The sequence below is a fragment of the Mastigoproctus giganteus genome, chromosome 4, assembly GCF_048544385.1.
Source record: "Mastigoproctus giganteus isolate SK-2022 chromosome 4, ASM4854438v1, whole genome shotgun sequence".
NCBI classification, from domain to species: domain Eukaryota; kingdom Metazoa; phylum Arthropoda; class Arachnida; order Uropygi; family Thelyphonidae; genus Mastigoproctus; species Mastigoproctus giganteus.
In genome coordinates, this window is record NC_143578.1 from 30,633,768 (window position 1) to 30,651,544 (window position 17,777).

At 35.6% G+C, this 17,777-nt stretch overlaps 1 protein-coding gene and 4 non-coding genes across 5 annotated transcripts in view; all 5 read right to left on the reverse strand.

The window, feature by feature from the left end:
* Positions 1 to 1,714: 1,714 nt before the first annotated feature.
* LOC150086522 (sodium- and chloride-dependent glycine transporter 2-like) overlaps positions 1,715 to 17,777 on the reverse strand; it is a 63,031-nt gene continuing 46,968 nt past the window's right edge. Inside the window, exons 8-15 of the mRNA XM_090371453.1 lie at positions 11,699 to 11,802; positions 10,920 to 11,050; positions 10,309 to 10,421; positions 10,096 to 10,224; positions 9,132 to 9,231; positions 8,457 to 8,557; positions 6,999 to 7,169; positions 1,715 to 2,039 (exon numbers count right to left, since the gene is read on the reverse strand). Of these exons, the coding sequence (XP_090227579.1) occupies positions 1,863 to 2,039; positions 6,999 to 7,169; positions 8,457 to 8,557; positions 9,132 to 9,231; positions 10,096 to 10,224; positions 10,309 to 10,421; positions 10,920 to 11,050; positions 11,699 to 11,802 (1,026 nt within the window). The 3' untranslated portion in view covers positions 1,715 to 1,862. The remainder of the gene's footprint in view (positions 2,040 to 6,998; positions 7,170 to 8,456; positions 8,558 to 9,131; positions 9,232 to 10,095; positions 10,225 to 10,308; positions 10,422 to 10,919; positions 11,051 to 11,698; positions 11,803 to 17,777) is intronic.
* Positions 2,935 to 3,006, reverse strand: TRNAP-UGG (transfer RNA proline (anticodon UGG)). Its single transcript has one exon. It is a non-coding gene; the product is annotated as a tRNA-Pro (tRNA).
* TRNAP-UGG (transfer RNA proline (anticodon UGG)) lies at positions 5,881 to 5,952 on the reverse strand. The gene has a single exon. It is a non-coding gene; the product is annotated as a tRNA-Pro (tRNA).
* Positions 16,334 to 16,405, reverse strand: TRNAP-UGG (transfer RNA proline (anticodon UGG)). The gene has a single exon. It is a non-coding gene; the product is annotated as a tRNA-Pro (tRNA).
* TRNAP-UGG (transfer RNA proline (anticodon UGG)) lies at positions 16,877 to 16,948 on the reverse strand. The gene has a single exon. It is a non-coding gene; the product is annotated as a tRNA-Pro (tRNA).

Below are 17,777 nucleotides of genomic sequence, written 5' to 3' on the forward strand. Positions count from 1 at the left end.
TTTAAGATGTCATTCAGTGTTGGGTGCTTTTCTTCGGACGAAATCTCCCTGAAGACCGCCGAAAACTGTGTGGTTATTTATGCGAAGCACGAAGAAAAAGAGGACAAGCATGGCTTCTATGTACAGAGTCCACCCATCGTTATATGCTACCGGCAGAAGTAGAAGCCAGAGATCGTTTTTTTTTGTTCTCTAACTCAGGATGGTGTTTTGACTGAAAACTTGAACACCACAAAGGACAACGAGAAGTTGCTTCCTATAGTAATTATCACACATATCATTTCCAATAGATTTTTATATGGAAAATTTTGTTCTGTATTGACATAATCACCAACTTTGTAAAGCCATATTTATATTTTATAATATAATAAGTTTTTATTGTGATTCTTCTTTGTTGTTTGTAGTATATAACGTTATTAGCATTCACTAATAATATCATATACATAAATCATGAAACCAGACTTTCTTTACAACTAATCCAGTAGAAAGCATGTTCGAATATTCGAAAGTGTAATACTTTTTTAAATACGAAACATCGTCGAACGTTTGAATATTTGCAACATACAGTATTACAAAATGAGACAGCCTATTTGTTTAGGCAGTGAAAGTTAGATGAATTAGTATATTGTATGTTACGAGTTGGAACCTTTCACCTTATGAGTGCCATTTTTGCTGTAATATGCCACTTCACGCACGCGTGCCATTTGGACAGGTGCATGAACATAGAAATAAGAAATTCTAATGAGTATCATACCATCAGCGTACCACAAAAGCTTCCCTCGCTCTACTATCTGGTAGGGGGAGCCCCTTGAGGAAAAAAGGTTTCATACGTAAGCACCATCTTCCGCGTGGTCACATGATCTGGTTCTTAAAGAAGTCCGATGTAGTCCAATGCACACTTCTTAAAGTACTCACTGTATGATGTCTATGATCAGTAACTAGTGCTTTTTTTATTCAGCCAAATAGGGCCAGCTAGCTAGAAAAATCCTTTTAGTGAAGTGTGTAAATATTTTTCAGTTAAATAATAAAAGCAAATAACGTGTAGAATGAAACCGAGTACCAAGTATGGGTGAAAACAAATTAATATGAAGGGGAAAAATAACAAGTATAAAACAATAATGATTTAATAATATTTATAATTCAAATATATATATTACCGAACTGACCAATCCCTAATTTAGAATTTTTTTTACTAATTTATCTTTTTATTTATCGCATTTTTATTTTTGTTTTACTTAAAAAGTTAATAACAAAAATTCTGTTTAAAAAATATTTCTTTTATTATATATATATTTTTTATTATTTTTTTATTGTAACAGTTCCTTCTCCTCAAGGGGGCGTACTGCGCTGTTTGTGAAAAAAGCTGATATAATGTAATTTGCAAGTTAATGTTTGTGATTAAAAGATTAACTTTATTAATTCAAGTAAGGTTTTCACTTACTAAATGTAATCGATTCAGTGTTGGGTATTTCCGAAATTATTATCAGTCCTACGCTTTTATTTTAATTATATTTAATGATAAAAAATAATCTTGTTGAAACTTAATAAATCTAATATACATTCTGAAAATGAACTTGTGTGCGTTTAACGCTCTCACTAAAAAAATAAAAATACAGAACTTAAAACAACCGCAGATTAATTTCTTGAATTCAAATTTGAGATTTTCTTATTTCTAAATACAGTAATTAGTTTAACATATTCATCTTGGTTTTTTTTTTCGTCAATTTTTACATATGCGGTCCTCGAAACTCTCCATATTTGTAACTATGCTTATCAATAAGATTTTTTCTAGTGTTCTGTGTGTGTGCGCTGTTCTTTCAGGATGCATTATGATTATCCATAAAAGGAAATAGCTAGTGTCCTTTTTAAATAAATTCAGAAAACCCTGGATTTTCCAGACTTCCATCACTGTCTTGCTTATAAACGGGATTCTCTGAAGTTTCAACCATTGTCATAGTTTTTATGCCTGCTTTCCAATCATCCTTCAATTCCTCATCAGCTGGACCCCAGTCTTCAGATGGCAATAAAGCTTGATGGAATTTCTAATGAAAAGAAGAAAAAAAAACCTATAAATTTCTTTGAATTCATTTATCTGGGGAAGTTGTGAAAGGCAAAGTTACACCAGCCATAGATATTCAATACACTGATGTTAAAAAGTTAGGTTGCAACTATAATACCTTAGGCATCAAGGGATAGGTAAGCCAGCCGCAGCATACAGCAAAATTAATCAAGTTATTTATCTTTAAAATTCATTTTAAATAAATAAATGTAATATAATTTTATTATTAATCGAACGGGGGCTTTTCCTGGTCCTGTGGTTAGCAAGTGAAACCACAAGTATAAAGGTAGGAGATCCTAACTCGTGCGCTATTGGAAAGAGGGCGGGCCCGATTATTTATGTCACAGAAATTTATTATTAATATAGCACTGATGCTTTCTTGTAATAAGGATTCTATTGATAATTTATTATTGGTTCACTTTCGCCGAGATTATTAAATACAGCAATGCACTATTTTATTTATTTGTCATGTTTTTTGTGTAAATTTTTCTCTTCCGAGAATTGTTCTCTATTAAGATAAACGCAAAAAGGAATAGCGAATAATTAGTAGGGTCGTTAGAAAAAAACAACTTCGTTTTATATTTATTAAATGTAAATATTAATTTTTATAAGTGATATTAATATTACTTATCACTCTATTAAGATAAGCCGAAAAAAAGGAATAGCGAAAAATTAGTGAAAATAAGAAAAAAAAAAAAAAAACCAGGCCCGAAAATAAAAAAAAAAACCGGGATTTGAACCCAAGACCTCTCGCACTTATAAGTAATATTAATACCACCTATAATTATCACTTTTAATTTCGCTTATTAATATCATTCTATTAAGACAAATACAAAAAAGGAATTGCGAAGAATTAGCAAAAATAAAAAATAAAAACTGGGCCCGTCCGGGATTTGAACCCGGGACCTCTCGCACCCAAAGCGAGAATCATACCCCTAGACCAACGGGCCGTTAGAAATTCACCACTTCGTTTTATCTTTATTATAAGTAATATTAATTCCTATAAGTGATAAGAATTAATATTACTTATCACTCTATTAAGATAACAACAAAATAGAATAGCGAAAAATTAATGAAAATAAGAAAATAAAAAATAAAAAAACCAGGTCCGAAAATAAAAAAAAACGGGATTTGAACCCGGGATTTACCCCTATACCAACGGGCATTAGCATAAATCAATTTCGTTTTATCCTTATTATAAGTAATATTAATTCTTATCACTAATAATTATCACATAGGAGTTATCACTCTATTAAGATAAACACAAAAATAGAATAGCGAAGAATTTGTAAAAATAAAAAAAAAACGGGCCCCTCGGGGTAACCCATGTCCTCTCGCACCTAAAGCGAGAATCATATTCCTAGACCATTAGTGTAAAACCGTTTCATTTTATATTTATTATAAGTAATATTAATTCTTATAATTATAAGCGATATTAATATTCCTTATCACTGTTAAGATAAACACAAAAAGAAAAAGTGAAGAATTATTAAAAATAAACTGGGCCCGTCCGGGATTTGAACCCGGCACCTCTCGCACCCAAAGCGAGAATCATACCCCTAGACCAACGGGCCATGAGTATGAAATGCATTTCGTTTTACCTTTATTAGAAGTAATATTAATTCTTAAAACTCCACGGGTTCACATCTGGTGAAAATGGGCTTGGCACACCCAGGTTCTGAGTTGGATACCATCATTCTTCTCTTTCCTTGGTGATTCCTTCTACTTCTTACCCTTGTTCTATCTCTCTCTTATCACTCTATTAAGATAACCACAAAATGGAATAGCGAAGAATTAGTAAAAATAAAAAAATAAAAAAATAAAAAAACGGGCTCGTCGGGGATTTTAACCGGGGACCTCTCGCATTTATAAGTATTATTACCTATAATTATCACTTATCATATCGCTTATTAATATTATTCTATTAAGATAAACACAAAAAAGAATATCGAAGAATTAAGTAAAAATAAAAAACAGGGCCCGCCCTGGATTTGAACCCGGACCTCTCGCACCCAAAGCGAGAATCATACCCCTAGACCAACGGGCCATTAGTATAAAACCACTTCGTTTTATCTTTATTATAAGCAGTGCTTTTTTTGGGATGGTATTAGCAACTTTATTAACAGTGGAATTTGGTAAGAACTGTTCGCATTTCTTTCCTTCAGGCAATTTAGCCAGTTAGTGCTGCTGCACGAATTAAGAGAGGTAAAGGGATTACCATTTTACAACTTAGTCGTACCTGGTAAACCTATCCGACCACCTGTCCCACATACGGTGAAGTCGCGCTGGTCAACAGTGAGCAGATCAAGGGGTTTTACTAGGCCCACCGCTGACCCACTTCGATCCAGCAAAATATATCGATTCATGGCAGTTTCGGAAACCTCATTCAGCAAGAGACACACAAAGAGGAAGAAAAGAAGTCGGCATAGGCTGTCTGATGAAAACTAAATAAAAATTTGGAATATTCTACAAAAACTTTTTTATTATGAAATTATTTTTACTTATTATTTTTAGGGTCCTTCGTTAGACTATGAACCTTTATAATATCATTGGTCGTCTGTCTGTCTGTCTGTCTGTCTGTCACAGCATTGTATATCTGGAACCACTCAATCTATTAACTTGAAATTTTCCATGGGTTTGTACATCATGTGAGCCAACATAACGCCATATTGATCGTTGTTGACAAAAATTTGTCTGAGAAATGGGGGTAAAATGTGGGGGGACATAAAATGTCGACAACCTATAGCTTATTATAAACCGTTGGAAAGAACTCAACTTTTAAAATATAAGTTTAAAAATAAAAATGGAGGCATTTTTAATTAGTTTAAAAGTTTATTAGTTCATAAGTTTAAAATTAAAAATGGCCCTCACCTGCCAGTCGCTTCTCCCATCCTTGTCATTCATAACAACTGGATAGACTCAAACAGAAAACGTTTTCGTTAGTTCCTCAGTTTCAGGCCAAGCCGGGGTACCAGAAACTTTTTCATTCTCTCTATTTGAAGCTCTCTATTTGAGATCTACACTAACGACCATTCGTGACTACGTACCCTTCATCCTGAGTTCCCGGCAATAAGTAGTTGACCGATTTATTTACTTATTTTTTTATATACTTGAATAATAAATTTATGCTTAATAAACTGTGTTAATTTACTAAATTTGTTGTTTTTATTCCAAAAATATTACTACTAAAGTAACAATATCAGGGAAAAAAGTTTTAGAGACTTTTAATTTTCAATTTTTCCCTAATAGCAAAGAATGAGTACCAGAACCTATTTTTTTTACAAAAAAAGCACTGATTATAAGTAATATTAATTCTTATCACTAATAATTATCACATAAGAATTAATATTACTTATCATTCTATTAAGATAAACACAAAATGGAACAGCGAAGAATTAGTAAAAATAAAATAAACAGGGCCCGTCCGGGATTTGAACCCAGGACCTCTCGCACCCAAAGCGAGAATCATACCCCTAGACCAACGGGCCATTTCGTTATAAGGGGCCAATATAAAACTATTTCGTTTTACCTTTATTATAAGTAATATTAATTCTTAAAACTCCATGGGCTCACATCTGGTGAGAATGGGCTTGGCACACCCAGGTCCTGAACTGGATATTATCATTCTTCTATTTCCTTGGTGATTCCCTTCTACTTCTCTCTCTCAGGGTAACTCAGAAATCTTTTTTGGCTGTTGCAGAAAAAGCCTCATGCTTCCTTGAATAATAACTGATATTAATTTTACTTATCACTCTATTAATATAAACACAAAAAAGGAATAGCGAAGAAATAGTGAAAATAGAAAAAAAAAAAAAAAAAAAACCGGGCCCGTCCGGGATTTGAACCCGGGACCTCTCGCACCCAAAGCGAGAATCATACCCCTAGACCAACGGGCCATGAGTACAAAACCCTTTCGTTTTATCTTTATTATAAGTAATATTAATTCTTATAATTATAAGTGATATTAATATTATTTATCACTCTATTAAGATAAACACAAAAAGGAAAAGCGAAGAATTATTAAAAATAAACTGGGCCTGTCTGGGATTTGAACTCGGGACTACGCACCCAAAACGAGAATCATACCCCCAGACCAACGGGCCATTGGTAATAGCAGTTTCCTTTTACTATTAAATAATATTAATTATTATCAGTAGTATTAATATTACCCATAACTAATACTTATTAATATCACTCTATTAAGATAAACACAAAAAAGGAATTGGAAGAAAAATAAATAAAAAAAAAGGGCCCGTCCGGGACTTGAACCCGGGACCTCTCGCACCCAAAGCGAGAATCATACCCCTAGACCAACGGGCCATTGTTAAAAAGAAACTTCGTTTTATCTTTATTATCAGTAATATTAATTCCAATAATTGTATTTCCTTTTGTTTTTATGAATGTAATTAAGAACGCTTCTCAAAATTGAATTTCCGGATCATGTATTTCATTTACAAAGTTTGAAACTAGAATAAGGCATTATTCGCTAACTAGTATAATATGGAACATCTGATAATAGTTATTGTATTCCATGCTTTAAGTTTGTTTCCCTTGGAACAGTTTATGTTAATATTATTGTTTTAGCAAAAAGAAGATCCAAATACAATTAACTGACACAGGTAATCCAACAATAGAAAACGCGCAACAGAAAAGCACTCATGTCCTACGCATCCTTGACATTGATCCCAAACAGATTTGTAAAAATTAAACGACATTTCTGTGCCCAACAGCGGTGAAAACGAAGAAGGTCGCCAATGTTTCCAACTTTGTATCACAAAAATATAGTCCTCGACAAATTTGTTCGAGATCTAGGCGCTGCCTGCGAAATGTTATTCACTAGGTGAGGAGGTTATGGGAAGAACAACATACAAATATAAATTAAGTTATTTTAAATAAGAAATATTTAAAAAAGGCTGACAAGAAAAATTCCACGTATACTAACCTCTTTAAAGGTGTTACCACTCTGTTTCATCACCATGATAACAGCCCATATTGGAATCTGAAGTACAGATACCATGGTAAGGCACCAACCAACTGCATCTGCCCAATCAGGATAGTCATAATCATTGTAACGGAGAGGTTGGTGTTTCACAAGGGAATAAATGAGTACCAACTGAAAGAAAGAATGTATAAACAAATAAACTTTCATTTAAGATGTTAATAATGTACATTATTAATTTATGGGCTTCTTAAAAATAAAAGGTTCTTTGAGACATGCAAGTGTTCGGTCACTTCAGTGAAACATAGGATTGGTAAAATAAAATATAGAGTTTTTTTTCATATGACGCAAAAGAATTGCTGGTTTTATTAACAGAATAAACAGAACTGTTGGTGCTGTAAAGTTTCCCCTAACTTAATGTACAGTGCTTCAAGGTTATACATTACCATCCAAAAACTATCCGGACACCCTTCTTTTCCCAGTCCATTGGATCTTCCCGAATAAACCAGTGATTCAGATCAGTATATCAGGTAGGTTGGCGCAGATTTCAGTTTGAACCTCATGGAACATTTATAAGATGAACTGGAACGTCGAGTGAGGTGGAGGCCAACACGTGCAACATCATAGATTAACTGGTCAGTTTTGTAGGAGGAATGAAGGACTATAACCACTGCGTGCTACCGTTCGTTGGTGGAGAGCTTTCCCAGGAGGATGGTGTGCCTTAGAATCCCAAGAGGTACACTTACAGACTGTTGAAGAGAGCGGCAGTGGAGTCAGTGTGAAAGCGATGTGTGTCCCAATACTTTTTTGGAGGGTAATGTACATCTCGTCAGACATTCATACAACATCCACATTACTGTATGCAGTAACACTGGCTTTTATATAAGTACTGTATTTAACTTATTGGTATGTGGCGCCCTCCAGAGGAATATTCCGTAATTAGCTATGAACAGAATGGCGTACAAATAGTGTTTATTGAAGACTGCGTGTAAATTACAGGCAATGTTTCTCTCCCAACTTAACAACAGAGCTATTTATATTTACAATTTGTAAATGCAAACTGTAAATACAAACCTCCGGAAGAAGCCTTAGTTCGAATCCTGTATCAACCAGAGGAACTTTCTCGCGGTTATTGCGACTTCAGAAACAATGCTAAGTGAAATATGGCATCTAGCCAACCAGGGAGAGAGAAAATGATCTCAAATTGGGTAATTATATTATTAATAATAATAAATACAAGGATTTCAGTTCCAGTTGACGATGTTTCACCATTTTACGAAAACATCTGTTACTTTACTTTAAAAACAGCCCTCGTATTTTAACAAAAAATCTCTTTAATTTTCTTCCTGGAAAGAAAATACATTATAGAATGAAGAAATACGAAATACGTGATTTAAACGCTTTCTGTTATGAACATTTGCGCTGAAATAAAAGAAGTTTTTAAAAACAACATAAACTTACACTCAGTACTGCGGGGGTGGTATATTTCCATGTGATCTTCCAGTATAGGCTAGGGGCTCTTCCAAGCATGACCGTTATATCATCTGAAAATTGCTGTAGACCTACAAAATGTATAACACTGTATGAAGCAAAATATTGCATAGGAAAGGTTTCTTATATATAACCGAAAGCAAAGTTAAGTTTTTAATTAAAGAGAGAAGAAAGACATATTTTAGTACAATGAATTATATAAAAATTTGTCGTTGAAAATTATTTCATGTCATTGAGTAACAACAAATGTGTAAAATGCGTGTGTTCTTTGGTAGATATGCCTGTTTTGCTGGAAGAAAAACCTTGAAATCCTCGCCTGAGACCGAATAACTCAGCCACAGTGTGCAGAAGGCTCAAAAGTTCCTCGCGTTTTGCAGAATTCGAAAGACCTTTTCTACAGTGTGGAAAGAAGGTGATTATAACCACTGTGCTTCCCACGAGGACACTAAGTATACATTTATAATATAATCGAGATTATTTTAATAAAAACATAACCAAACATAATGTACATTGAAAACTCAGACACTGCGGCTATGAGGCATCAGTATATTGTAAAATTACCGGTCTATAGTACTTATTAAAGATTTTAGTCGCTTTAAATAATAACGGAAAACTTTCAAAAAAAACCTAAATCATTATACTTACCGTACAACCACATTAAGGCAATACTCTCTGCTACAGCTATAAAAATAACAGCAACCCCACCTCCGTATTTATCCATTAGTTCTAAAACATATTGACCACCCTGAAATAATTAAGAAAGCTATGTGAGATATAGCCAAGAAAAATAAAATTATAAAATTACAAGAAAAAAATATATACTGTATATGTATATGTTCCAAAATAACAAACTGCATATTAAAACAAAATAAAAATAAAAAAAAAGAAACGCTTACAGACCACAACCTTCGCCCGCATACTTTCATAAGTATTATTTTAAAAAATTCTTTAATTTGTTTTTATAATTACAGTTTTTATATTTGTATTGCAATAACAGGCCACCAGGGTATGCACTTGCATCCGTTTCCGCCTGCAGTCATAATGGTCTGAGCAGACGGAATTGTGCATATATAAGTAAGTGGAGTTTCTGTTTACGTTTTAAATATTTTCTTATTTATTTTAAAGCTAGTTAATTTATCAGAAGTGGAATATCGAAATGTGATGGTTATTTCAAAAGCTCCTTCCTTTAATATGTATTTAGGTAATTTTTCTTTCCAAAAATATATCGGACTAAAAAAGCATTAAATGAACCTGAAGTCACTCTAATGGCAGTTAGTCTTAAATATACAATTTACAGAATAACGTTAATAGTACTCAGTATTAAAAATAATAATTTAAATTGATTAATAAGAATTAGTTTATAAATTTTAGAGACAAACGACATAAATATAATTCACGATAAGTTTTGAATACTATAAGTGATTACAAATACGAAAACGTCGAGTATATTAAAAATGATTAAAAACTGTTAGGTGGTAAACACTCGTAATTTAAAAATAGTTTTTATATTAATACAAAAATAGTTTCTGTATCAATACAAAAAATATAATTTGGCAGCTGCGATCACACAAACGTATACTGATAAAACAAAAATAGTTTTTTCACTTACTCTAGTTGCACATGGTAGTCCCAGTAAGAAACAAAAAATCCCGGCCACTACACACATTACCATCTTCTTTTTCCTGAGCCTCGGGTACTCATCGCATATACTAGTCAGTACATTTTCCAGCAGGGCAAACTGAAATAATCATCATATATATACTAAATATGCCAGTTGACATATGTATTCAGCAACATCTGAGGATCAATGTTGTACACTTACTTCACTGTCCAGTCCCAGTATGAAAAGCATGAAGAAGAATAATACGGACCATAACTGAGGAACGGGTAAACGACTGAGTGCTTCTGGATAGGCTACAAATGCTAAGCCAGGACCTTAACAGTAAGTAAAGTCACTTAATCAGAATAATATGAAGAAATATTTTATTTCAATTGTTATGTTAATAATTAAATTCATTAATAAAAAATAATGGATGCACAGGACCTGTTTCCCCATCCATGGAGGGGTGTCCCGATATTAATGGTAGGGCAGTGTATTTGTGTAACACCACCTCTCTCTGAATAAAAATGCATTAATAAAAATTAATTAATATAATTAATTGACTAATTTAATTTATTCCCTTCACTTTCTGGGAAAAAAACTTTATGGAAAATACAGAGATTAAATCGTGAAATGAAGGAGAAAGTATCTTACAGCTAGAATAAAAGTTAGAAATTTGCCCTCCAATGTCCAGTCCCCTATTAAATCAAATAATTTAAATACTATTTTTTTTTTTTTTTATAAAACGGGAATCATTTTCTGTGATTCGTAAAATCGTGTTTGATATGTTAATTGGTTAACTGAAATCACTGTCAAATAGTTGCTGCACTCACCACTAGCAACAACATCTTCTACGCCTACATCAGGACCAAGCTCGTGGGCCATAGCTCCAAGTACAGAGAAGATAACAAGTCCCGATATTATGCTAGTAGATGTGTCCAATACACTGACCACCATGGCGTCCCTGAAAGAATATTTATTTTACAGAGAATCACGTCAGTTCTGTTAGATAATAAATAACAATTTTCATTTTTATTAGTTTACATTTATAAATTTATAAAAGAAATTTAAAATAAAATAAATAATTAGCATTAGTAGTCGCAAATCATGCAAGAATTTGCGTTTCTAGAAATTGCTAGAAATTTAACCCTAACTCGCACCCTTAAAAGATATCTGCTCTACAACATCATAAACCTTTGCCCATGGCAGACATACCCTGGTCCTATTCCACCAATCCTTTTTGCACAATATATTCCCGTTTCCCTGACATTTTATCACCGAAAAATGTATGAAATTATTATGTATAAAATACTGTAATGTATTACGTGTAAAATAATATTATGTATAAAATAAATAAATAATGTAAATATATATAAGCATTTAAGTGTATATTTACTTTACCAAATGGCGCCTCCGTAGCCAGGTGGGAAGGAGCAGCAGTGCGTAGCACACGCTTCTTGATTAGACCGGGGTTCGAGCCCGTCACCACCAAATACGGAGGATGCGGAAAGGTCAGGGAATGACCACCGCATATTCACGGAGCAATATGGCCTTAGTTGCTAATGCTCCTAATAACAAACAAACAAACAAACTTTACCAAACAATTTCTTACCTGAAAATATTGTTCTTGAAATCATTATAACTGCTATACATAATTAGAGCTCCCATAGATACTCCAAGAGAGAAAAACATCTGTCCAGCTGCAGCTTGCCATACCTGAATCAGAAAAGGAATCGAAAAAAATCTCAACAACCAGACTTCGAGCATATCGTAAATTGTTTTTTAAAAAGTGCATAAAATTCAAATTTTTAAATGGTATGGTATCCTTATAAAAGTTCCTGGATTGGTGCTGTTTTGGCCATGTTCAATGAGTTTGAAAATAAAAAATAAACGGAAGTGGGATGTTGTAGTTCAAATTTCCTCCAACAGACGGTGGTAGTGATAAGCTGACAGGTTGCAAGTAACAACCAATTTCGTTTGAAGCTTTAACGTTCCGTGTCACGATTTTACAATGAAGTATTGAACGAATATCAAATTTTGCTTTCAAATAAGAAAATCTGCAAGAGAAACGTATGAAATGTTCAAAACTGTTTATGGTGGTGAAACCTTAAGTCGCACCAGTGTGTTTGAATGGTATAAATGGTTCAAAGACGGACGTTATGATGTTCATGATGACCCAAGAAGCGAGTGACTGTTAGCCCCTCGAAATGAGAGAACTACAAAAGTTAGGGAAATTGTGGCAAGAGATCGTCGCTTGACTCTCAGAATGAAGGCTGATGAGCTGGATATGAACAAGGAGACGACTCGTCAAATTCTGCATGAAGATTTAGGAAAATGGAAGGTCTGTGCAAAATTTGTGCCACACAGCCTCATGGATGAGCAGAACTAACGAAGAATGTCATCATGCGAACACTTCGTCCAGACTTGTCAAGACAGTCCTAATTTCCTCAACTGTATTGTCACTGGAGATGAGTGGTGGGGGTTTCTAAACGGCCCAGAAGCCACAGAGCATGCAGTGGACTTAAAATCATCACCAAGGCCCAAAAACGTTTCGTTTACAGAAGTTCAGGATCAAGACGATGCTGATCAGGTTTTTTGACAAACAGAGTGTGATTAACAAGAAATTTGTACCTGAAGGGGTGAGAGTCAATGCTGCGTTCTACGTACAAGTGCTTCAAAGATTATTGAAGCGTATTTCCCGAGTGTGGGCGCAATTTCGAGAGAAAGGGTAGCTGGTTCTTGTACGACTGCCTCTGCCCATTCTGCACTTGTTGTGAAGACATTTCTGACGAAATATGGCATTGTACAGAACGACCATCCACTCTACTCTCCCGATGTAATGTCAACGAACGGCTTCCTCTTTCCAAACGTGAAAACTGCTCACAAAGGAAAGATATTTCAGGATGTTAAGGACATAAAAGAAAATGTAAGCGGTGAATGTTTTTGGACATTCGCTCACACTTTTCAGGAATTTTTATAATGGTACAATAATACATTCAATCAGGTGACAATTCCTTTGAATAAAAAATAAAATCGTTTTTTAACCCCTTCACGTTATCTTCTTTTTAGTGCACCAGTCCGGGAACTTTATTGCCACACGTCGTATATTGGATTATACTTGTTGAGAAAGAAATGTTCTTTTAATGTCTTACTATGTCTTAAAAATGCACAAAGACTGAAAAAACTTGATTCAAAATTAACAGAGTTTTGCAAATTAGTTCATAAGCATTAAAAACAGCGCATCAATTGCCCGTGGAAACATATCCTAATAATGTTGTTGTTGTTGCAATAGGATTTTAGGAGCATCAGCGACTAAGGCCATATTGCTTCACGTATACAATCTGTAAATTGCGTTTGTACCGAGGTCGATTTTCTGTTTGCTAGACGAAAAACTCAAGTTTTTCGTCCAGCAAACCCGAGAGAAAAAAACCGTATTCCCTTAGCCTGAGACCGACTAACTCAGCCACGTTGTGAAATAGACCCATACGAAATCCTCACGCCATCGACGGAATTCGAATTCAGGTCTTTTCCACCCGGTATATGTGGAGAATGACGATTCTACCAACTGTGCAACCCACGAGGGTTTATACCTCTGTCCAATATTACTTTCCAGTTATCCTTACCTACAACATTTGTTTTTAAGTTATCTTCTTTTGGTACTTATTCTCAATATTAATTTTACCTTCACTCTTTACCAATTTTTTCTGTGCGGGGGGGGAACCTTGCTATATACGCCTGAGACCGACTAACTCAGCCACGGAGTGAAAAAAGCCCATTAAAGTTCCTCGCGTCAGGATTCGAACCCGGGCCTTTTCCACCCGGCGTGGGGAGGACGGTGACGATACCATTGTGCTACCCGTGCAGCCAATTAAACACTGCTCTCCATTTCATTTCTTCACGTGACTCAAATCCTGTCGGGTCACTTCTAGGTCCTCCCGCCCTCATGGGTAGCACAGTTGATAAAATTGCTGTCCTCCTCACACCCGGTGGAATAGACATGAGTTCGAGTCCCATCAATGACGTGAAGCATTTTTATGGGACTTTTTCACAAGGTGGCATTTTTTATGGGGAAATTTTATGGGACTTTTTCACAAGGTAGTGTCAGGCGTGGGTAGCATGGCTTTTTCTCCCAGAAACTCGGGTTTTTCATCCAAAAAGGAACACAAGCAATTTACAGGCAGTATATATAAAGCAATATGGCCTTCGTGTCACTGATACACCTAAAATCCAACAACAGCATATGTCCTTCTAGATTTGCTTGCCCTGATAATATGCACACTTTAAAACTATATTATGAGCTCCTGAAAATTAAACTGCCAACCTCCTTTCACCCACTGATTTTCCATGGTAAAATTTGTATATATTTCTTTTCTGAATATCATAATTCTCCTTACCTCAATCGGTTAGGATAAATTATAATATTTGGAAAATTAGAAGTAGAAGTCTTACAGTTCTAGCCCTCCTAACAAGAGTACTTTCAGTGTATTCTATTTGGTTGAGGTTTGGCGACAACTACTGACAGTAAGTCCAGTATCCACCGAGGATTATTACGACTCTATTAATCTATACAAAAACAATAAAATAAAAAAATATATATAAAATGAAAAGTCCTGGGCCCGTCCGGGATTTGAACCCGGGACCTCGCGCACCCAAAGCGAGAATCATACCCCTAGACCAACGGGCCATTGATCGGTGAGATTTTCATTTTACTTATATCACAGTTCTAGCCCTCCTAACAAGAGTACTTTCAGTGTATTCTATTTGGTTGAGGTTTGGCGACAACTACTGACAGTGAGTCCAGTATCCACCGAGGATTATTACGACTCTATTAATCTATACAAAAACAGAATAAAATAAAAATATATATATATAAATTGAAAAGTCCTGGGCCCGCCCGGGATTTGAACCCGGGACCTCTCGCACCCAAAGCGAGAATCATACCCCTAGACCAACGGGCCATAGATCGGTGAGATTTTCATTTTACTTATATCACAGTTCTAGCCCTCCTAACAAGAGTACTTTCAGTGTATTTTATGAGGTTGAAGTTTGGCGACAACTACTGACAGTGAGTCCAGTATCCACCGAGGATTATTACGACTCTATTAATCTATACAAAAACAATAAAATAAAAATATATATATAAAATGAAAAGTCCTGGGCCCGTCCGGAATTTGAACCCGGGACCTCGCGCACCCAAAGCGAGAATCATACCCCTAGACCAACGGGCCATTGATGGGTGAGATTTTCATTTTACTTATATCACAGTTCTAGCCCTAATAACAAGAGTACTTTCAGTGAATTCTATTTGGTTGAAGTTTGGCGACAACTACTGACAGTGAGTCCAGTATCCACCGAGGATTATTACGACTCTGTTAATCTATACAAAAACAGAATAAAAAAATATATATGTATATAAAATGAAAAGTCCTGGGCCCGTCCGGGATTTGAACCCGGGACCTCTCGCACCCAAAGCGAGAATCATACCCCTAGACCAACAGGCCATTGATGGGTGAGATTTTCATTTTACTTATATCACAGTTCTAGCCCTCCTAACAAGAGTACTTTCAGTGTATTCTATTTGGTTGAGATTTGGCGACAACTACTGACAGTGAGTCCAGTATCCACCGAGGATTATTACGACTCTATTAATCTATACAAAAACAGAATAAAAAATATATATGTATATAAAATGAAAAGTCCTGGGCCCGTCCGGGATTTGGACCCGGGACCTCTCGCACCCAAAGCGAGAATCATACCCCTAGACCAACGGGCCATTGATCGGTGAGATTTTCATTTTACTTATATCACAGTTCTAGCCCTCCTAACAAGAGTACTTTCAGTGTATTCTATTTGGTTGAGGTTTGGCAACAACTACTGACAGTGAGTCCAGTATCCACCGAGGATTATTACGACTCTATTAATCTATACAAAAACAGAATAAAAAAATATATATGTATATAAAATGAAAAGTCCTGGGCCCGTCGGGGATTTGAACCCGGGACCTCTCGCACCCAAAGCGAGAATCATACCCCTAGACCAACGGGCCATTGATGGGTGAGATTTTCATTTTACTTATATCACAGTTCTAGCCCTCCTAACAAGCGTACTTTCAGTGTATTCTATTTGGTTGAGGTTTGGCGACAACTATTGACAGTGAGTCCAGTATCCACCGAGGATTATTACGACTCTATTAATCTATACAAAAACAGAATAAAAAAATATATATGTATATAAAATGAAAAGTCCTGGGCCCGTCCGGGATTTGAACCCGGGACCTCTCGCACCCAAAGCGAGAATCATACCCCTAGACCAACGGGCCATTGATCGGTGAGATTTTCATTTTACTTATATCACAGTTCTAGCCCTCCTAACAAGAGTACTTTCAGTGTATTCTATTTGGTTGAAGTTTGGTGACAACTACTGACAGTGAGTCCAGTATCCACCGAGGATTATTACGACTCTATTAATCTATACAAAAACAATAAAATAAAAATATATATATAAAATGAAAAGTCCTGAGCCCGTCCGGAATTTGAACCCGGGACCTCGCGCACCCAAAGCGAGAATCATACCCCTAGACCAACGGGCCATTGATGGGTGAGATTTTCATTTTACTTATATCACAGTTCTAGCCCTAATAACAAGAGTACTTTCAGTGAATTCTATTTGGTTGAAGTTTGGCGACAACTACTGACAGTGAGTCCAGTATCCACCGAGGATTATTACGACTCTGTTAATCTATACAAAAACAGAATAAAAAAATATATATGTATATAAAATGAAAAGTCCTGGGCCCGTCCGGGATTTGAACCCGGGACCTCTCGCACCCAAAGCGAGAATCATACCCCTAGACCAACGGGCCATTGATCGGTAAGATTTTCATTTTATTTATATCACAGTTCTAGCCCTCCTAACAAGAGTACTTTCAGTGTATCCTATTTGGTTGAGGTTTGGCAACAACTACTGACAGTGAGTCCAGTATCCACCGAGGATTATTACGACTCTATTAATCTATACAAAAACAGAATAAAATAAAAAAATATATATAAAATGAAAAGTCCTGGGCCCGTCCGGGATTTGAACCCGGGACCTCTCGCACCCAAAGCGAGAATCATACCCCTAGACCAACGGGCTATTGATGGGTGAGATTTTCATTTTACTTATATCACAGTTCTAGCCCTAATAACAAGAGTACTTTCAGTGAATTCTATTTGGTTGAAGTTTGGCGACAACTACTGACAGTGAGTCCAGTATCCACCGAGGATTATTACGACTCTATTAATCTATACAAAAACAGAATAAAAAATATATATGTATATAAAATGAAAAGTCCTGGGCCCGTCCGGGATTTGGACCCGGGACCTCTCGCACCCAAAGCGAGAATCATACCCCTAGACCAACGGGCCATTGATCGGTGAGATTTTCATTTTACTTATATCACAGTTCTAGCCCTCCTAACAAGAGTACTTTCAGTGTATCCTATTTGGTTGAGGTTTGGCAACAACTACTGACAGTGAGTCCAGTATCCACCGAGGATTATTACGACTCTATTAATCTATACAAAAACAGAATAAAATAAAAAAATATATATAAAATGAAAAGTCCTGGGCCCGTCCGGGATTTGAACCCGGGACCTCTCGCACCCAAAGCGAGAATCATACCCCTAGACCAACGGGCTATTGATGGGTGAG